The sequence below is a fragment of the Haliotis rufescens genome, unplaced genomic scaffold, assembly GCF_023055435.1.
Source record: "Haliotis rufescens isolate VD_foot unplaced genomic scaffold, xgHalRufe1.0.p SCAF_7, whole genome shotgun sequence".
NCBI lineage: Eukaryota > Metazoa > Mollusca > Gastropoda > Lepetellida > Haliotidae > Haliotis > Haliotis rufescens.
Genome location: NW_025964361.1, coordinates 52,571,901 through 52,593,733, shown reverse-complemented (window position 1 = coordinate 52,593,733; position 21,833 = coordinate 52,571,901). Strand labels below are relative to the sequence as shown.

The 21,833-nt window shown below is 38.0% G+C and overlaps 2 protein-coding genes across 3 annotated transcripts; one reads left to right on the top strand and one right to left on the bottom strand.

Annotated features, from left to right (window-relative positions):
- Positions 1 to 1,212: 1,212 nt before the first annotated feature.
- On the bottom strand, positions 1,213 to 9,356 carry LOC124133664 (spermatogenesis-associated protein 4-like). 2 transcript variants are annotated; one of them, XM_046498123.2, is made up of 6 exons: positions 9,181 to 9,356; positions 8,200 to 8,329; positions 5,074 to 5,192; positions 3,595 to 3,757; positions 2,226 to 2,412; positions 1,213 to 1,836 (listed from the first exon to the last, which is right to left on the bottom strand). In XM_046498123.2, the coding sequence occupies exons 1-6, from the start codon at positions 9,330 to 9,332 to the stop codon at positions 1,697 to 1,699; spliced, it is 891 nt and encodes a 296-aa protein (XP_046354079.1). In that variant the 5' UTR covers positions 9,333 to 9,356; the 3' UTR covers positions 1,213 to 1,696. The 2 variants fall into 2 exon arrangements, with proteins under 2 accessions (XP_046354079.1, XP_046354080.1); XM_046498124.2 differs by having other exon boundaries at positions 1,213 to 1,812.
- A 177-nt stretch (positions 9,357 to 9,533) lies between these two features.
- On the top strand, positions 9,534 to 19,452 carry LOC124133663 (MIT domain-containing protein 1-like). The gene is made up of 6 exons (XM_046498122.2): positions 9,534 to 9,884; positions 10,849 to 10,950; positions 14,503 to 14,639; positions 15,740 to 15,826; positions 16,804 to 16,913; positions 17,289 to 19,452. The coding sequence occupies exons 1-6, from the start codon at positions 9,737 to 9,739 to the stop codon at positions 17,455 to 17,457; spliced, it is 753 nt and encodes a 250-aa protein (XP_046354078.2). The 5' UTR covers positions 9,534 to 9,736; the 3' UTR covers positions 17,458 to 19,452.
- The last annotated feature ends 2,381 nt before the right edge of the window (positions 19,453 to 21,833 follow it).

The following is a 21,833-nucleotide window of genomic DNA, read 5'->3' as shown; positions in this document are numbered from 1 at the left end:
CGTCTAATGATTCACAATCTGCTTGCAAGTTAGACAGTATTTTCAGAATCAGTTCTGGATGATGTTGCATTCTCAGAATCAGTTCTGGATGATGTTGCATTCTCAGAATCAGTTCTGGATGATGTTGCATTCCCAGAATCAGTTCTGGATGATGTTGCATTCTCAGAATCAGTTCTGGATGATGTTGCATTCTCAGAATCAGTTCTGGGTGATGTTGCATTCTCAGAATCAGTTCTGGATGATGTATTCTCAGATTCAGTTCTGGGGGATGTTGTGTGGTTATAAGTTCTGGATATACTGCCACTGTACAGTTTGCATGGAACCCTTTGTATCAGATTGGTAGTGAAATATAGCTCACAGCAATCTCCATTCAAATGTTTTAGTTTTGTTTGAAGAGATTGATTGTAATCTGTGTGGTGAGCCAAAGATAATACAATTTATTGGTATTTAGATATGGATCAAGAAGAATTGATCCAATGCCGTCTATATAGTGTTTCTTATGTAAATAAACCACTTCATCACATTCCATACCGCAAGACCACAGAAAATACTGTTAACTATGTGTTTTGATTGATGTAATAAAATTATACATCAGTAATTGTTTTGTGTTCACTCATTAATCATACTCTGTTATTGACTGTCTGCTCTCTGGAAGGTTTGCGGACAACACTCTGCATCACTTTTGACTTTCTGTGATGTTTTGCTTGTTTGTTTATTTGTTGTTTAACGCTGAGCATCGATCCACCCAAATGGGATACGATGACCAAGTCAGCTAGTCTGACAACCCGATCTCGTAAGTCGCCTCTTAGGACATTAGCATTGTCGCCTTTTACGGCAAGCATGGGTTGCTGAAGATCTATTCTACCCTGGATCTTCACAGGTCCTGTGATGTATGTAAATAAGATATACATATATGCATAAGACTGTAGGATGAGAAATGTTGATGTGTATGCAGTTGTGGATAGATGTGACCAGTGTAGGGGATACATTTAAGGTTGATGTTCAGAGGTAAAGAATTCCATAGATTTGTTGCAGCATGTTGGAACCTTTTCTTGCCAACTGGAGAGGTTGGGGGATTTGGGGGACTGTAAGGATTGGTCTTGTGATCCGAGAGTTCTAGCAGGAGTGTACTGAGTAAGGATCTCGGAGAAATACTCTGGGGCTTGGTTGTGAAGACATTTGAAGACAATGCATAGAAGCTTAAAATTCTTCTTGTGTTTTACATATTTATTCAGAATCATTCAATGTACAATGTGGAACATCAATGACTGATTATCATTATTTACAATTGTCTGTCACCTACAACAATTTCATATACAGTTTCATAACATCAGCATGTCAGCCTGACCGTGAGTACGACAACCACTTGTATCTACTTATGACAAATAGATACAAAATAATGTCAATACTTGCAAAAGACAAACAAAAAAAATTATGAAATGAAACCAAAAAAATGAATGAATTAACAAAAAAACAAAAAAATTAACATACCCGCCGGTGCCAAAATACTGACAATGATTTTAAGAAATTGGATATATCATACAACTTTTTCTTACCTAATTTGTCAATAATGAACTAAAAAGTTGCAAGAGTTGATTTATTATAAACAACTGACTGCTTGTTGAATGATCATATCCCAAAGTTTGACATGCTGTTGTAGGCAGAAGCTGACAGTCTCCCCATCACAAGACTGGGACTAGTAGCCCTGGATGGGCATGTTGTAGAAGGCTGATTTGTCCACTTGATTCACTTGGACTTCCTTGAAGTGGACACTTGGCTCTCGTGGCATTGACTGGAAGTTTGAAGTATCCGCTGAAACGTCATCCAAAATAGCAACTGTAATCATAGCAGTAAATAACATGTTTGTGAAAAATTTTCTGAGGTTATTGTTTTCTTTTATGTATGAACTCATCAAAGAAAATGACTAAAAACTACTGTTTTTTACCAAAAATATCATCCAAAATCATTCTTCTAACTTTTTCAGTTTCAAACAGTAATTACCAGTGTCTTGAGTGTACAACGTACCGCCACTGGCGGTTCCAGATAGGGTGTGCACATGGTCAAGTCACACGCACATGCAATCCTGGTTTTACCTCTAACAGATAAGCAGCTTTATTTTACTAATATGTCCTGGGGGATATCGCTTGACCTCACTTAAGCTATATCTCCTATGGAAGCCAGTTTGGGATGATAATCTTATGTATTCATAAATATATTCAACCTACTGTGTTCTCTAGCAGGCATACATTCAGTGTCTTCCAAAGCTTGACTTGCGTCAGACTTTTCCTTCAGTGGAGGTGGTGGTCTGCGTAGACTTTTTTCACCAATCGTTGGTTTGACATTAAACCTTTGTGGATCTTCAAATCTTTCCACCCTTCGGTGATCGATGTGATCATTGATTATTTTCTGTGACTGGAAAGATATTAAATACCACATTCTACACATATTTCAATTGTTTCAGTTTTTAAAGTGACTGCATGAGTATGTGTTTGGGTGGTACACAATAGGGTACGCGAAGTACATGTATGTTCACAAATTAAACCCATGTCGTGACGGCGGAATCATGATGGAATTCTGGAATCACTTAGCTATTGAATGACCATACATGAACATAGAGTTTTGAACTTCAGTATTAAAGGTAACATGTCTGTGTTGTATGACAGCCTCTGTGGCCTACAACGATAGAAACTAACAGGTTTAGCCCAGTAGTCCTTGTAATGATAACATATAGCAAAACCCTTAAAATGGGCAAATTTCTACTAGTCCTTAGGATACCTTAACCATTGGGCAGTTTGGCAAGGACTATAGGACCAGTGCCAATTTCTAACACTGGCCTAGTGGTAGAGCGACTGCCTGTAGAGCGGAAGGTCCGAGTTTCATCCTCGGCTTCTTCATACCAAAAGTTAAAAGATGGTACTTGTTGTTACCCTGCTTGGTGCTTGGCATTAAGGGGCTAAGACAAGCACTGGTCGGCTCGGAGTCGGTGTACTGTGTCTGAGTAGGGTATTCATGTTAAACTGCGGCATGATATCTCAATTGGTTAGCACTATAAAATCGGCATTAGTCTGGACTAGTACAAGCAGACACACAGACACACACATGTGCATGCACATCGCAATATACGTACAAAAATCTTGCACACGATGTTAAACCCCATTTCACCTCATCTTATATCTGTGTCTTATGTTTTTAACCTTCAGCTACCAATAACATCCTATTCTTTCACGGCTTCCTCTTAATATATTAATGACAAAGAATATTAGGAAAAAATGAATTTAGACTTTGTCTTGCTTTAACATAAAAAGCAAATTTGAACCATCAGGGCAAATATGGAGAATCTAACCAGAATGTCTTTTGATATTAAATATATCAACATGAGTCGATAAAAATGTATCTCTCAGATTTGCCAATGTCACAATGGTCTGCAACTCATTGTGCTGCAAAAAACTGAAGTGAATTCTCTGAGGAGATGCCGCTTGATCTCTCCCAAGTGATATCTCCTGTGGAAGACAGTTTGATGAATCTGCTTATCTCAAAATGATTTCTGTTCACTCACTTGTTGATAAATATTTATGTAAACAAAGAGGGGCAAACCTTTTGTGCACCGAGTATGAGGTCCTGATCGGCCATGATTTCTGTGATACGTAGATTATTTTTTATCGACTTTGATGCTGTGGATCTGGCATGCATTGGCAGCTTGCTCTGGTAGGCCTTGTCAGTGAAGTCAACCTCCACCTCGGATGGGACTTTTTTTACTCTGAATATGAAAATTTAACTCTTTAACAGCTCGATTGAGTCAAACAAACTATGATTGATTGATTGATTGGTTTGTTGTTTTACACCGCACTCAGCAATATTCTAGCTATATGACGGCAGTCTGTAAATAATCGAGTCTGGACCAGACAATCCAGTGATTGATATCATGAGCATCGATCCACGCAATTGGGATCGATGACATGCATCAACCAAGTCAGCGAGCCTGACCATCCGATCCCGTTAGTCGTCTTTTACGACAAGCATAGTCACCTTTTACGGCAAGCATGGGTTGCTGAAGACCTATTCTACCCCGGATCGTCACGGGTCCAAACAAACTATGAAACTGATCCTATGATCAGGCCTGATTTCCCCAAATAAACGTAAGTTTTGACTCAAATCTCAAACTCCGTTTGCAAAAACAACTCTGCTGAGTTTTTAACTCAATAGCATTTCTTGAATCAAACTCAGCAAAATCTCAGTAGTTGGACACAAGTGACACGATATATAGAATCGTTTCCATCCGAAACCTAAATCCAAGGAATAGATTTTCATCCGACATGTATTCCAGTGGGTGTTCTCGATCAGTAAGCACCCTAGAAATAACCTGTCTCCTTCTCAATCTTTGCTTACGTCTATTAGCAATTGCTATTTTTGTCCATATCAAAATTTAAGTAACCATTTAGGCTAACCAAAGTTTTACGTGGTTTCGAATTCAGTTCGAGTAAAAAATTGAACTCAGTTTTGTTTTAGGAAGGCATTTTGTTTTGTTTTCTCAAATTTGAGTAAAAACTCAGACTTAAGTTTGTTTTTGAACCTAAGTTTGTTTCTAAAAATCGAGGCATGGTCTACAGTATATTATTGTTGAATTGACTCAAGAAGCTTGAGGTTGAGCATGCACCAGGGCCCACTTGCACAAAGCGATCTTAGTGCTAAGATGATCGTAACTCCCATACTTCAACATAGGCTTACCATAGTCTTAGCGCTAAGATCGCTTTGTGCAAGTGGGCCCAGGTGGGAGTAATACAGCATCTTCTAGAACTTGGATCGATTCCAAGTTCTACGGCAGGTAAATTTAGATTTTGAGAACCACTAGGATGGATCCAGGGGTAAGTGTAGGTTTACCGAAATGTGAGCCCTGCAGATATATAGGATGAGTTACCCAGTGGTAGAAACTAACCGTTTTAGTCCACTAGTGGATAACATACAGTAAAACCAAAAAGAACGGCAAATTTCTACTAATACTTATGCTACCTTAACTATTGGGCAATTTGGCAAGTACTACAGGACGGTGCCAATTTCTGACTGGTTACCACTTACTTCCTGTTAGTGAGGATCTCGTACATCCTCTCTGTGAGAAGATTGGCAGCTCCCTCCTTGCAGTGAATGGTGCCTTCTATGTAGTCCTCAGGGATTTCAAGGTGCTGGCGTTTGATGAACTGAAAGGAGTTGAAAAAACAATTTGATTTGTCATCCTGGGAAGCGTTTTATCGAAGTATCATAATTGTGAATACACATGATATTGTGGATCAGATACTATAAAACTATCTGAATTGCTGCAGCACATAAAAAAGGTTATCAGGAACTAAGATAATATTTATAAGTTGTAGCCGTATCACTGATAAAATCACATATGAGTGATACAGCTACAACAAATTTATCTTACCGACATGTTTTAATCTGTCATTGTAAAAGAATTAAAACAAATTCAAAATTGTTAGAAAACAGTTGTTCGATCGAGCTGAGGTCAATTTGTGCTATGTCATGTGACTTTCATTGACTCGGAAAAAACATGCTGCTTTTTGCTTTGGGTATTCTTATGATTCAGCAATTCAAATGATGTTGGAATATCTTTGAAAGGTTTTTCATTTCCAGAAGCTGTCCATTCTAGTACCAATCTCATTAAAATCAGATCTTAGTTCTCGCTATCGCTAAACAAAGATCTGAGGACATCCCATTGTATATTCTTAGGCATTCATAAGGATATTCATGGATTGGAATAACACTGTATCGCAGTAAGTAAGAAATGTATGTACTCTGAACATGAACTGTCGTCTGTAACGACGCACCGCCATTTTGAAGAATCTGTCATCGGAACTGTAATCAAAATCATTCAATCTACCAGTGTATGTGAATACTTCTCATAACAAATATCATCGTTCACAAGAACTGGATTATTGGGAACACTTTTCTTGAATTGAAGATGTATTATTTGACATTATTGGAGCTTTCATGACATCTCAGAACGTTGGTTGAAAACCCTGCAAAAAGTAACAAGCATCAGAGTAAAATGATGTCACAAGATTGCCGGATATGACATACCGGACATAAGTTCTTCTTCCGGAAAAATGTAAACAAACACACATATTCATCTGGAAACTTCATAATAGTGACATTTCATAACCTTTTGAACTTTTGACTTGATCATTGACAACAATATGGATTTTGGACCTAAGATGGACTGGTCTAACCCAGACCAAGTGGGAGCTTTCAGATTATTTTGTCAGAAATGTGAACTTTATTTTTCCGTGAAAGAAACCAAAGTTGAAAAACAAGTTGACTATATTTTACTGTATACCAGTGATGAAGGTTTGAAGATGTTCAACTCATGGTGTTTGTCAGAAGAAGAAAAGAATAATCCAGAAATAGTTTGGAACAAATTTCAGAGTCAGATAGAGCCTAAGATAAACTTTCGTGTTCAACGATTTTATCTACAGAGACACAGACAAGGAGAAAATGAGAGTATTGATGATTTTGTAACAAGAAGTAAACTACAAGCATTCAAGTGCAGATTTACGGAAGCAGAGTTAATTATCGGCACGAGATATCCTGAATTACAGAAGGAATTGCTAGGGAAGGAACATACCCTTACATTAGAAAATGCCATTGAATGTGGACGTACTCATGAAGCATCAATTCAACACATGGCACAGTTACAGGATGTTCACACTCAACAGAATGGAATTCATGCCATACAGAGAGATAGACAGCAATGTGGATCATGCGGAGGATCGCACCATATCAAACAGAAATGCCCTGCCATAGGAACTAATCAGCGATAATGGCAGACACTTTGATAGCAAAGATTACAGAAAGTTTGCTGAAGAGTGGTGTTTCGACCACACAACCAGTTCACCACATTACCCCTAGTCAAATGGCTTCATAGAAAGGTCTATCAAGACAGTGAAGAGTACCCTAATAAAGTCTAAAGAAGACCATATGGATCCTTATATGGCGCTGCTGTGTCTAAGGACCACATCTATAGATAATTACCTACCATCACCAGGAGAATTACTCAGCGGTAGAAGACTGAAGAGTAACCTACCATGCAAGATGCACAACAACAAACATGACAGAGACAACATCCAAGCTAACCTGAAAATGCGTCAAGACTCACAGAGAATGTATCATGACAGGCAAGCCCACGACTTGCCACCATTAGCAACTGGACAGAGTGTCCGTATTCAAGATCAAACAACAGGACTGTAGACTCCTGGTACTGTCAAGCAGAAGTGCACAGAGCCAAGGTCATACTTAATTGAAACTCCAAATGGTCATGTATTAAGAAGAAATCGACGACACATCTTAGACTTAATTTCTCCAAGAAAGCAGGTAACCTTTAGAGAAGAAGAAACTAATGGACATAATGAGACTATAACACCAAATGAACACAGAGAAGTAATAGCTGACACAGGAAACAAGAACCAGCTGAACAACAAAAGAGTTCCTGATAGAAGCCCACAATGTAGAAGACCATGTGAGAGATGTGTTCCAATGACATTAAGTGACAGTGTCAGTGATTGTGATAGACATCAGTATCGAACCAGGTCAGGCAGAGCTATTCGCAGACCTGATAAATTAAATCTGTGACTGTGTTGAGTGAGTGAGATGGTTTTACGTCGCTTTTAGCAATATTCCAGCAATATCACGGCGGGGGACACCAGAAATGGGCTTCACACATTGTACCCATGTCGGGAATCGAACCCGGGTCTTCAGCGTGACGAGCGAACACTTTAACCCCTAGACTACTCGACCGCCCCTTGACTGTGTTGATACTCTAAGATCAAGAGTGACTGTTTAAAGCTGATGTTGATAATTTACAAGTTAATGATAAAGTTAGAGTTGTCTTAAAAGTTACAAAGTGATTAAGCTGAAAATTGTTACTCCCTGTGAAAATATCTTGAAGAAGTGGGATGTAACAGATTGACATTAATATACCTATAATAATATATGATCCATAATTATCCGTCAGGATACTAGCATCTTAGACTATTGGCATTGTACATGTATACGCATGCGCGGCGTGAGTCCCAGTAAGCCGTCAGCCTGTACAGACAGTGATTAACCAAACCCAGCGTTCGTTATGCAGTTCTCAGCTGATACAACAACCTGGGAATATTACACTCAGGCCACCACAAAAGTGACCCAATGGTAAAATAAACTCACATTTTTCAACAAAGACCAGTTTTTCTGTTTGGGATCTAGTGATGTTCCATTGTAGTATGAATGCATCTGTATTTCTTGTGGAAAGTACCATGAAAATATCTCGGCTACGAGGTAACCATTCGTCAAGTCCCTGAAACAAATCAATATATATATTTAACTCACCTGACTGACAGGTACAATACTAGAAGAACTAGTCAATATGTTAAGGGAGCAAGAATGCTGTATACCAGACACCGTCCGCCATTTTGGTAAGGGATGTGCACGAAGTGTTTATTGCAGTCAATGACACAAATTATTGGTAGAGAGACATTAATTATTGTTATGATACTGACAGTGATGTATAATACGGTATTCGACGTAATAAACGCCCAGGGCGCTCTCAAAATTACAAATAGGGGGCTCTTATTAGAATAACATTTTGGTGGAAAAAAAACAGAGTTGAAAGATCGTAAATTTCGTGGTTTATGCTGACAGTCTGAAATAATACAAAAGAAAAGTCTATGCGTATTATACACAACATATATACATTGATCAATCGGAAGGGGTGCTAATGGGGATTGTTCACTAGCCAATATATTAGCAAATATCGCTGTGGGCGCTTATTAGAGCGGGGCGCTTATTACGGTGAATACAGTAGATCATAAATGTGCTGTTTGTACATGATAGATCTGATCGGTAATTGTCAAGTTTTCAAGAAAAAAGTAGACATGTCACCAAAATCTACGTACACAAATTACGGTGTGATAATTGATGGTACACATTAAGTTTAGGGTATTTGTAATCCTAAAAATTGGGTTTTAACAAAATATTTCTCCCCCAGATATTTAAACAATGATGAATTGCCCGCATTATCATGCACCTTTAAAAGAATTGAATTTCAAACACGATTTGGAAAAATATTCATTGGAATCGGAAATTTTGTAGACTTCAAGTATGGGTACAAACACTGAAATCGCAATTGCTAGTTATTGATTAACATACCACTTCGGTGTTTTCATTTGCCATGTCAAATCTAGACTTTGGATCCACCTCAAAACTTCTCTGGACAACCCAGACATTATTAAAGCCACCAACAACGAGGTGTTATGAATGTGTGTTCTCTCTCTGACATACACCGCATTACACTTCTCCATAAACTTCCGTCGTTGCCAATGACAACGCCATGCTCCGAAGTGAATATTACTTCATAAAATTGTTTTTATGATTTTGAATACAGATTTATTAATCTTAAACATTTCTATCGGTGTTTTCAAGTCGAGTTACCTTTTTGTATGATATATGTATGTAGACTTTAGGCTCTCTTTTAATATTCATAAATTTCGCTTTACCTCGGTACTTGCGGAAGCCAATGACTTCCGGTGTGAACAGACGATTGACTCGACGAGCTACATGATCAATGTGTTTTGACAGTCTTTTGAAACTAGCTGTCATATAAAACAAAGTTACTTCGTGGCCGTTACTTCACAACATCAGTTCGATTTTTTCGTAAGTGATGATTTAACAGTTTTTACAGTGCATTAATTTTATGTCTTGAAACATGGGTGATGCGGCGAAGTTGGCAGGAGTGGAGGCTTCTGCAATAAGTCTTTTGAAAAGAGCTGTAGAGCTTGATTCGTCCAGGAGGTTTGACGAGGCAGTTACGTGCTACCAGGAGGGACTGCAGTTGTTATTAGAAGTACTCAAAGGTAATAGTTTTAGCCTCTTGCTAGTACATTCTCACAGTAACTAAATTTTGCCGAACGAGCACCAAACAGACGAATGTTGTTGATAGCTGTAGAAAAAAACAGTTACAAGATTCATTTCACAGACTCACTGTGTTAACTGCTTAGCAACTATTACACTTTACCTGGTGCACCTTTTCCAAATCAATTTAGGGATGCGTGGAAGATCGTTTGTCATTTGTAGCTAGGCTATGTTCCTGAGACAATCTTACTAGCCAACACTTTACCATGCGACAATGGCCACATGACAAATAATTAGTGCTTGTTTACCTAGTCATCAGCACCCGATAGTTTGCCTTGATATGCAGGTGTAATAGCCATGTTTTCCTGCAAAACTTCATAATATTTTTATGGGTTTACCCAATATTACATTATGTATCCTTGTGTTTTGTGTTTTCGCCCCTTACAAGTATTTCTGATTGTCGTATGTGTCTAAAAACAATCCCAATACACTAAAATTAGGTCTTACCTTTGAGAACATTTATTTCTGTCCATACTTGGATTGTTAAATGACCATGTTTCGTTATTTTTGTTAGAGATAAGTAGATCAGATGCCATCTGTAACTGTCACATGATTCTGTGCCCCTCCATAACAGTGAAGTTATAAATAGATGCACAACATGATCAGTCACATGACATTACAGACAGGACATTTACAAACAGCAGCCGATGCATTTTCAGTGCATACGATTGTTCTGATCCGAAAATATCATCAGATCAAGTTTGACTAAGATGTGCATTAGTGAAAAAGTAAGTTTGTGGGTAAATTTTCATTATTTATCATGCTTCTTGAATATCTTACCTCATGTAGCTTAATAAGCGCATATTACGTCGAATACTGGACATATTGGATCGTGAGCAAGGTATCATGGTACATATCGGAATGCACAGTTTTGTATCATCCCAGCCCTAATGTGTTGTTATACAGGTACTCAGGATGACACAAAGAAGAAGAAATATCGTGAGAAGATATCGGAGTACATGGCTCGGGCAGAAGAACTGAAGCAGCATGTCAAAGATGAAAAAGAGGGTAGGACAGTAAACTTGTCTCAAGCAACAAGTAATCTTTCAGAGTGTTTCTTCAGCCTAAACTTTACCATTATTTGTAGTATTCCTTCTCATAATGAGCATGTCATTTACAATTCCAGTCTGTGGTCAACTGGTAAATAATGTCATTACCACTAAAACCAGGGGTAACTGTTCATTTCTTCTTGTTTTTTTTAGAACCATTGATATGTATACTACATTCCACTCAAGTCTTCTCCCCAATGTCATAAGTCCCACAAAGAAATATTTGTAACTCGACGACATGCTTGATCTGTTTGTGCTGTTGATGAATACATATTTCATTTTTGATAGAACTTCCTGTTCTCAGTCTTAGAAAATCAATATTTTCAAGACTAGTCATGAGGATTGGTATAAATCTTATTTCAGAATCTTAAGAGGGGTTATTATATAACTGAATACATAAGTAGTCTAAAACATGTTAAAATTACCTGCAAGGCAGGTGGAGAAAAATTTCATGGAGCCAGACAGACAGAAAAGTTACCAGCCACGGGCAGGCGGGCAGTCAGTTATTTCGGACGCTGTTTAGCATGCTTAAGTGATGTAACATGCTTAATAAGACATGAATTACATTTTGTCTTGTAATATTCTATGTGTACATCATCTGTATCATGCTGTATGGTGTAATTGTTTGTCTCGATGGTGTTTTCTCTGAGCATGTTCAGTTGTTGAAAATATGAAGATATATTTCAGAGCCATTGGATGACGGTAAGGCTTTGTGGGACCATCTGTGGGTCACTGGAGTTGTCACAATTGTTACCATGGTAACAAACTGATAACTATGGGACAGTTTGTGCACAACATGGCTTTTCTTTAGTCTGCAAGATTTTATGTTCATGCTGTCACAATCTCATTGAAGTCAGATATTTTACTCAGATACGATACCTCTCTGCATGAATATTATCATGATTAGAGCTATAACAAACCCTTCAGTTGAATCTTCTAATTAATGTTAACAGTAATAATCCTGATATCCTGTGTTTGGAAATTTCACCAGGATCACAGTTGACAGAAATCCCATTATCACCATGGTTACAAAGAAAGAACCATTATATTTGAAAATTGGAGTTTCTGGATTGGCTCCATTTTAATTTGATCAATACTTGTCATCCTTCCTGACTTTGATTTCTGTTGGCCTTCTCAAGCTGAAAACACTTCAATGTATGATCTAGACTCTCCCAGGTTCAGATATTTGGCAGTAAGAATGTAAAGTCTTGTTTGCGGTTGTTTATTATTTCCTAGCTCTTACATGTTTTAGGTCTGTGAAGATTCAGGTTAGAATTGGTCTTCAGCAACCCATGCTTGTGGTAAGAGGCGACTAATGGGAGCTGGTGGTCAGGCTTGATGGCTCTGTTGATGCATGTTGACTGCTGTCATATAGCAGGAACCGTGCTGAGTGTGCCATTAAACAATGAACAACCCAGTTTGGGGGTTAACATTTCCCCAAAATCTCATTACCATGTTTATTTGCCAATGAAATTTCACATCATGTTGCATAGATTTCTATGCACAGAATATAGTACTCAACATTTAATTATGGTGAAGTCCTAGACGTGCTTGATGTTTGATTTATTTGAAGAATATTATTTATCAGGTTTGCTGGTGCTTCCAAACAAAAGTGCTTGTGTCAAGTTGTGAACAGTTCTTTCTAGTTTTACGATTTGTTTATGCCAGACCAATTATATAACATGTTTTACCATTGATTATTTAGGACAATACGCATGATAAGGAAATTGGTAAAACAAATCATGTAAATGGGTTCGAGTTGGTGTGAAAAAGGTAAAAATATACAGAAACAGTGTCCTGACGACTCATCAACATTTTCCTATTTTGTCTTGTGTTACCGTGACTACTGATGGTGCTGATGAAGAATAGTGCCAGAAATAGGTGTACAATGATGATTCTGTTTCACACAATCTTTTGTTGGGTACATCTTTACCAGTGGTTATCGGGGAAATCAGAGTGAACATGGTGAATGGGTATTTCTGTATCATGTGTATGGCAGTGGCTGTCTCTGTCTTCATGACCTGTAAAGATCCAGGTTACAATTGGTTACAATTCAGCAACCCATGCTTGTCGTAAGAGGCAACTAACAGGATCAAGAGGTCAGGCTCACAGACTTGGTTGATGCATGTCATTATATTCCAATTGTGTAGATCGATGCTCATGATGTCAATCCCTGGATTGTCTGGTCCAGACTTGTTGATTTACAGACCGTCGTCATTGAACTGGATTATTGCTAAGTGCGGCGTTAAGCAACAAACAAACGGACTCTGTCTTCATAATGTTCATTGCTGAGATTTTCATGATTTGGACTTTCATGATTAACCCAGTACATGCTTATCCTTGATGAGGAATCATTGACTGGCACAATCTCTTCCACATGCAGTGTTTTGTACCACAATAGCTTCAGAACTCCAGATAAGCTGTGTATTTGCATAATATATGCAAAATAAATCTTTACAACACAATTTATCTGGAGTCGCTTGTATTCAAAGTTTTTTTTTATAAAACAATAGTATAAGCATGATAACAACACTCTTCAAAATTATGTAGCCATTTCAACTTGTGTACCTGTTTGTCTTTAAAGATTTTGTTTATGGCAGGCACCACAAATGCATACTCTACTGCAGTGTATAATGCATAAAAAGGACATTTGTCTCCCTTATTATTAATCAGACATGTATCGCTGTTGTGAGCTTATGTTACATCTGACACATTTGTGGCAGCACTTGGTGCACCGGTGGCCAAGTCATTTAAGGCGCCTCTATTTGCTGTGCAGAGTTGCGTCCCTTGGGCACCCCAGAAACATATGATTGTGGGTTCCAATCCCAGTTCGCCCGATTATGTTTCTTGGTTTGTGAGCACCATGCCCGTGCTCGTGGGTTTCACCGAAGTGGTAAACGTCTGAGACCTGCATCACTTCAGGCTTTCCTCCCACATTAAGCTGACACGGTGGATATAACTGGAATACTGAAAGTTACGTGAAAGAGCATTTTATGCAGAATTTCTTTTTCATATGTCTCCTCAATTGTATTAAAATACCAAAGATAACCTTTTCAAGGTTGCATGAAAATTATTAGAAAACACATTCCGACTGTAACTTTCCTGACCTGGCTAGCGATGCTCTGAACGGTGGGATGAAAAGTCTTTCTTACATGACCCATAATGGGATGTCCTCAGATCTGTGTTCAGCGGTTGTGAGATCTAAGATTTGATTTTAATGAGATTGAAAATTATCAGTACCCAATGTAAAGATATCATGTGAATAAATACTCAGTTGTTCAAAACATTATCTGGAGCCCTGGAGCTAACCATATGTTTGCATTGGATGCTGATTATAGTGATTTTATATTTTCATAGGAGTATACATAATCTGTCATGGCTGGTGGGCATTGCAACACACAGCCTTTAACTTGTGGGTGTTCCTGAACTTGTTTTGAGTAGTATATTTCATTGTTTTGGGTTATTATATGTATTCTTTGACTTTGACACAACTTTTGTTTGTTAATTTTAGCTGGAAAATATCATGAGCAAATCCACATTGAGGCAAATTCTACAGGTCACACTTACGAGAACTTGTTCTCTCGCTTCATCGACAAGTCTGTGTCGGAAATAGAAGTGGAAGACCCCTACATCCGATCCCCTCACCAGGTAATATCAACACCTCAATCTTACATGGAAAGGAGTCAAGGAAGTCACCAGTCAATCATGATTGTTTTGGAATCATTTAATCATAATCGCTGTGGGGAAGAAGAGGGATGATTGACAAAGGCCTGATCATGACTATCAATCTTCCTTTTGTTTCATTACCTAGAATGATAGTGTCGTAAATATTATCAATGATTCTGATATATGAATTTGTTTGTTTGTAGTTTAACTCTGCCCATCGCAATATTCCATCCATGTGATGGTGGTCTCAAAGTAATCGAGTCTGGACCAGACAATCTAGTTGACATCATGAGCATCGATCCATACAATTGAGTAATTAGTTCACCAATTTCCCATTTACAACAGTAATCATGCAAGATATTTAACTTCATTTGTCAGTTGTTGACAGTATTGCCAAACACAACAAGGTCATCTGCAAATAGAAGTAGATATGAAAATATGAATAAATTCCGGATATAACTGAACACCAAAATGACAATTTTGTTCCATTTCTGTAACCAATTCGTTTATAAATAACTGAAACAAAAAAGGACTAAGCATACACCCTTGCCTCACATCCATGAAGGAATCAAATGTACCAGATACTCTGTTGTTTGAACGAACACAAGCTTTTACATTACTGTAGATGGTTTGTAACATTTTACCCATTTTAGAACTCAAACCATGTTTGTACAATAGCTTCCATAGAAGATGATGCTGAATGGAGTTGAATGCTTTAGAGAAATCAATAAATGCTACATAACACCTCTTTTACGTGAAAAGTAACGCTGAATGAAAACAAAACAGTTATCAATAGTTGAATAACATTTTCAAAACCCTGACTAACATTCAGATATGTTGCAGCTCAGTACACCAAGAGGCGACTAATGGAATCAGGTGGTGAGGCTCGCTGACTTGGTTGATGCATGTCATCATATCCCAGTAGCATAGAATGATGCTCATGATGTCAATCACTAGATCGTCTGGTCCAGATTTGATTATTAACTGCCGTCATATAGTTTGAATATTGCGGCGTTTAACAAAAAAAAAAGTAACACACATCATAAGGAGGATGGTCAGAGGTTGATTGTGTGTCTGTACAGGTGTACAACTTCCTGCGGTTCTGTGAGCTGGTTGTGAAACGTGGCCCCAATGTGAAGAAGATGAAGCTAATCACTGGAGCTGATAATGTGAGTTAACAGCGGTAGAAACAGTTTTAGCCCACTAGTCCTTATAATGACAACATATAGCAAAACCCTTAAAAATGGAAAATTTCTACTAGTCCTTATGATACCTTAACTATTGGGCAATTTGGCAAAGACTACAGGACAAGTCCAACTTCTACCGATGGTTAATCAGAGTACCAGTAGAAACTCAATAACCTTTGGGACACTGGTGGCCCAGTCGTTTAAGGTGCTGCAAGCCAAATTGTTGTTTCAGAAACCTATGAACGTGTGTTCGAATCCCAGTTTGCCCCAATTAGGCTAAACAAAATAATAGTCTTGGTTCTCAGGCACCGTCTGCATCTTCATTAAGCGCATGGCACGTTTCATTTTTATTTCCATTTTTTTTAAATTTAAGAAATCCTCAAATATTCTGCGTCTCAAACACATGACCCAAGCTACAATATAGCATGCAGTTACTTCCCTTTACATGCACATTGCTGTAGTGCGTATCTTGTATTATGGTCATGGCAGCAATAAGGGGTTGTATGCTTGTTTTGCCATTTGTAAAGTTGGTCAATGAAAACATGAAATTTACGATAAATCATCACTAGACATGATGATTACAAATTTAGTGGTATTTGGGTGCTGTATGCTGAACAGTGTTTCATATGCAGAGAATAAGATCACATGTGTATTTGTCTCGGGAATGGCAATCAGCTGTCGACACATTATCTATGCATGCTATGGGTGATTTAGTTCAAGCAATACTGGTACTTAATGTCTGCAGTACATTTCCTCCCACTTTAAGCTGTCATAGTGTGATCACTGAAATATTTGTTGCAGTGTTTTGCTAAACGTCCCTCACGTCCGTTCACCAATGATAGTGACAGAAAGCTGTGAAGCAAAAGATAAATATTTGTTTTCTTTTACCATATTTTTCAATGTGACAACTAGCAATATGATGTCAGCAATAATCGGAAGCTTTGGTTTCCTTGTTGCAGGAGGGCCAGGGGCAGCAGCAGCGACTACACCAGGTAGGGCAGAGTCTACACCAACATGGCATACAGCTGGAGGTAGACTTCTCCACAACACTACATGACAGGGAGATCAGGTATGACCTTGACCAACACTAACTTTGACCTTGACCAACACTAACTTTGACCTTGCTTAATTGTTTATACTTACTCAGGAATAATCTGGAGTTTTCATGGATCCTTGACCCATACTGTAACTCTCCTCTTGACTGATAGTTCAACATTTACTATGTTCACTCAAAGGATAATGTGAAATTTTCATTGATCATGTGTCAATGTACCAATTCATAATTTTTTTTTTTTTAAATGATGTTCAATTCCTTGCTTTTTTATTATTATTTTTGTTGTTGTTGATGTGAAACTGAAAGGAATTCAATATTACCATGATCACAACTTTAATCCATGGTACATGGCCTACCAACCTCACTAGCGACAACCTCTTGTGGTTTCAGATTCAACAACGGCTGGGTGATCAAGATTGGACGAGGGCTAGACTTGTATAAGGCCACAGAGAACAAGTTCTCTATAGGATTCTGTGACTTTGAACTGAGACACTGCCATGAAACAACTGTTGATATTTTCCATAGGAAGCATGTGAAATCTGAGCCTTCTGAAAGCTGACATGTGAGAGACCTGACCCTCTGACCCTGTCATGTGCAGTGTCAAGGTCGTTGCGTCTGTGATACTCAGAATTACAGCTTCCATAATTCAGTGATGGCGTGATGCAATGGCTGTTTTCTGCATATTTGTACACCATGAGTGTTGTGCGATGAATGACATGATATCTTGTATTCTTGTAAAAGTTTCAATTACAAACTTTATATCTCATATTCTAGAAAAGGTTTCAAATTTCAAGCTTTTAGCAACCAGAATTTTTAAATGATGTCAGTGCTTACATCTGTTAGCTGCCATGATCTCCTGCAGAGACCATATACCGGTATATGGTCTCTGTCTCCTGGTAGCGGTTTCTTCACAACATCAACATCATGATCATACCGGTGCAGCACATGGCTTTAGCCGACATTAATGCTGTGATAGAAATGAAACACCAATTGACAGTTATATCTTTTTCAAAAAGAACAAAATAGATTTTACCATTATTTAGGGTAGAGACTGGTAATTTATTAGGGGGGGGGGGGGGGGGTCATGAAATAATGTAGACCAATCTCGATCCTCTCTAATACACTGCTCTAATAAATGACCCAGTCTCTTATAACATGGTATAAAGCTCTCAATCTTGAGCCCGTCGAGATAAGATTTTAGGGTTTGATTCCCCACGAGTAAACATACTTGCCGTAAAAGGTGACTATGCTTGTCGTAAAAGGCGACTAACGGGGGGATCGGGTGGTCAGGCTCGCTGACTTGGTTGATGCATGTCATCGATCCCAATTGCGTGGATCGATGCTCATGATATTAATTACTGGATTGTCTGGTCCAGACTCGATTATTAACAGACCGCCGTCATATAGCTGGAATATTGCTGAGTGCGGCGTTAAACAAGAAACCAACCCCACGAGTAAGTTGTGTGAAGCCCATTTCTGGTGTTCCCAACCATGATATTGGTGATATGTTGCTAATTAAAAGTGACATAAAACATTACTCACTCACTCTCTTTAACAAAGTTTCCACTGCAGGGATTGTGGGTTTGTTGATGGTTGTAGTTGATATTCCATTATGTTTAGCTTTGTTTTAAGTTGACACTCATGTACCGGTATGCAGGACAGATGTCTTTGTATATAAAGTGGAGTTTTATTGTACTAGTACTGAAGACTAGCACACATTTTGATGTAGGAAATAAATATTTTATGATTATTGTGACAGATGCTTGTTGCTGGGCAACACTGTTGAACCGATTCCCTGTTTTATCACTTTCCATCCTTGACAGATGAATATATAGAGGTGCAATATACAGAGGTGGGATACGTATCTGAACACGCCAGAAAACACAAAGGCCATGAACTGTAATACTAATGTATTTCAGATGAGTGGAAAATGGCAACAGGCTGTTCTTGCTTGTTAAACTTTTCGGAGTCGTGAAATGTAACATGGAATCCAAAATGGTACAAAATAGCTGATTTGTAGGACCTGTGAAGCTCTTCAAAGCTTACATTTATTATATTTAGATGGGGTTATTCTTTCTTTAGGCCACACTTTTTTAATTTTATGTCTCACAGATTTATTACAGCTTTTCAAAAGAAAGTCGGTTGAAATTAAAATAAAATAAACAGCTAGCTCAATTATTTATTTATGTGAAATCATTCTGCTGTGGAGTAACTGCAGCTGGCTTCTTGAATCTGTGATACTGATGTAGACATGGAATTTATAATAACATTTTATATTGTGTAAGCATGGTAAGAGGGCCTATATAACTGGCTGGAATCGTAAATAAATTAAATCTTTTCATGTTAAATTTATTTCTTTTCCCGCTGCTTTTCAGTAGGGGCGGTGTGCCCGTGAAATGAAAAATATAAATTGTGTGGTCTTAAGTAAATATATCGTCATGTATCACTATAATGGTCCGTATGTATTGTGTACCATTTCAGAAGGCCATGTATTCAGGTGCATTGAGAGTTTTAGTGTTTCACCCATTTGAATAAATCATATTTTTGATGACAAGCTGTTTTTTTGTTTTCTCTCACCAAAACTGTTTTAACTCAGCTGAATGTATCGTTTACATGTAGCAGGGCATGAAGTCATCTCTTACCCCATCATGTTGCCGATGGGGTTAATGTCTTTGGTCATGTGGATAAGGCATCCAACCTCAAATCATAAGATTTTTTTTTAATCCCAATATTGGACCCAGAAATGCTATTGCTCATATCTTGTCGCCCAACATAGATTCGAGCCTGTTCATATCACCTTTGAGCTAAATATGTCGCGGTACCATAATATGCAGCCCAGGATGTGCCTTCTGTCAACACAGGAGTAAGTGTCACAGACGTCATCTCAGACACAGTATACTGACTCCGAGCAGTTCAGTCCTTGTTTTATCCCAAAAATGCCGAGTGCCAGGCTGGGTAATATTAAGTACCATATTTAAACATCCTTTGTTATGACACGGCCAAGGATCAAACCACCGACCTTCCGCTCTCTGGGCAGATGTTCTATCCTACAGCTATAGTCCACGGAGGTGGTCTAATTAACCACAGTTCTGGGTTCTGGATTCTACACCGTCATGCTGCAGTGTCATAGGTTATTACAACAACACAGATATATAATAAAAAGATCAACAGTTTATTACAAAAGGTAAAGTTGTATTTAACTATAAATATTAAAATTAGTAAAATAACATGTTTCTTGTTTACAATTATCACATGTCTTTATACATTCAACAAAACCATTGTCATCAGTTTGTCTGCATATGTGTTAGTATAAAAACTGTTAGTGTAGCCATTGTGAAACTGCTTTTGACGGATAATAGCCACTTCTGCCATTGAGTGAGTGAGTGAGTGGGTTTGGTTTGAACACTACTTCCATCATGTCACCTTGATGTGGGAGGACTGAATATATGAACTCTGCCTTACAGTTTCGATTGTTCATATGCCACAATGGTCAACAAAGCATGTCTCCTTGGATTTCACCCATTCAAAATCTCCTGTGGAAGCAAGTTTTGGATGATAAATGAGAATTCTTTCACACTGAAGGCTGTGATTTTGATTCACTTGAAGTTATATTGTGAAAAATCCACTATTCACATTACCTACTTTGATATTCCATCAAAATCATCCATTTCCATAAAAGGCAATTGCAACACAGAATTACAAGGTGTAAGTATAATATTAATATACATATCGACATTATTGCATGACATTAATACATGTATAAATGACATAAAATGCATTATCAATACTTCATGTGTTTGAGCAGTACTGGAAGTACAGTAGTTACTCTGAACCTTCACCTTGAACCTTCACCTTGACCCAAAATATTTCTTTAATATTATGCCTACCAAGAAACTAACACTCGGTTACCGGGAATGCACATATTTAAGCCCGGGGCTTAATAATAGGTTTTATCACAGTTTAGCTGATACTATAACATAGAAAACTAAGCCCTGAGATTAAATATGGAAAATATGCAAATACGACAGTCTCATCCAATTTTATGAACTAAGTCTTCTTAAATTCTGAGGTACAATAAAACACTAATGCTACCCTTAAACACAAAAACATCATGAAATTCAATTGAGGAGTGTGTATCATAAATAAGCCTTAAAAATGCATTCCCGGTACCCATGGACACAAATAAAATTAACATTATTTTTAATAATTCTCTCAGAGAGATATAAGTGCTATATGCTATATGTATTGCACATACTATATGTGTTGCACTTGATAGTCTATACGTATTGCACATGCAGTATGTGTTGCAAATGCTGGCTTACCACCATATTGTTTATACACGATAGGGGCTGGACTTAGTAACTGTTGCACCTTATGAAGGCATCTGTAAGGTGCACCTGTCATTTTCAGTAAAAAAGTGTTGGTGTGTCACGTATACATACACCACTTTCCCTTGACGACAGGTGTATCAGTCAATACACATCGAGAAAACCATGGCAATGAGACTGAAAGTGGGGTATAAGAGCCAATTAAACAGACCACAGTGATAATAATTTTGCAACAAAGCTCCTAACAGTGATACTTTTTTACCTTGATCTCATCTGGGTGGGCTAGGAAGTTGTCATGCAATGCTAGGGAGCTTGTATTGTAGGATGACCTCTTGTTCAAGTAACCACACACCCAAATTAAAGATTATGTATTATCCAAAGTAGAAATCTCACGATGCAGTGAACGTTCACCGTGAACACAAATATTATTGCACTTGTACAACAAAATCATGTTGATCAATTATGACAAATAGCAAAGATTTGTTGACGTGAAATTATGCAAAACAAATCGGAGTAACGTGGTAAATTTGGCTTCCACAACAGTGAAAAATAACAGCCAAAATATAAGGGGGGTAACTCTAACACCTCAAGCACCTTAATTCTACAG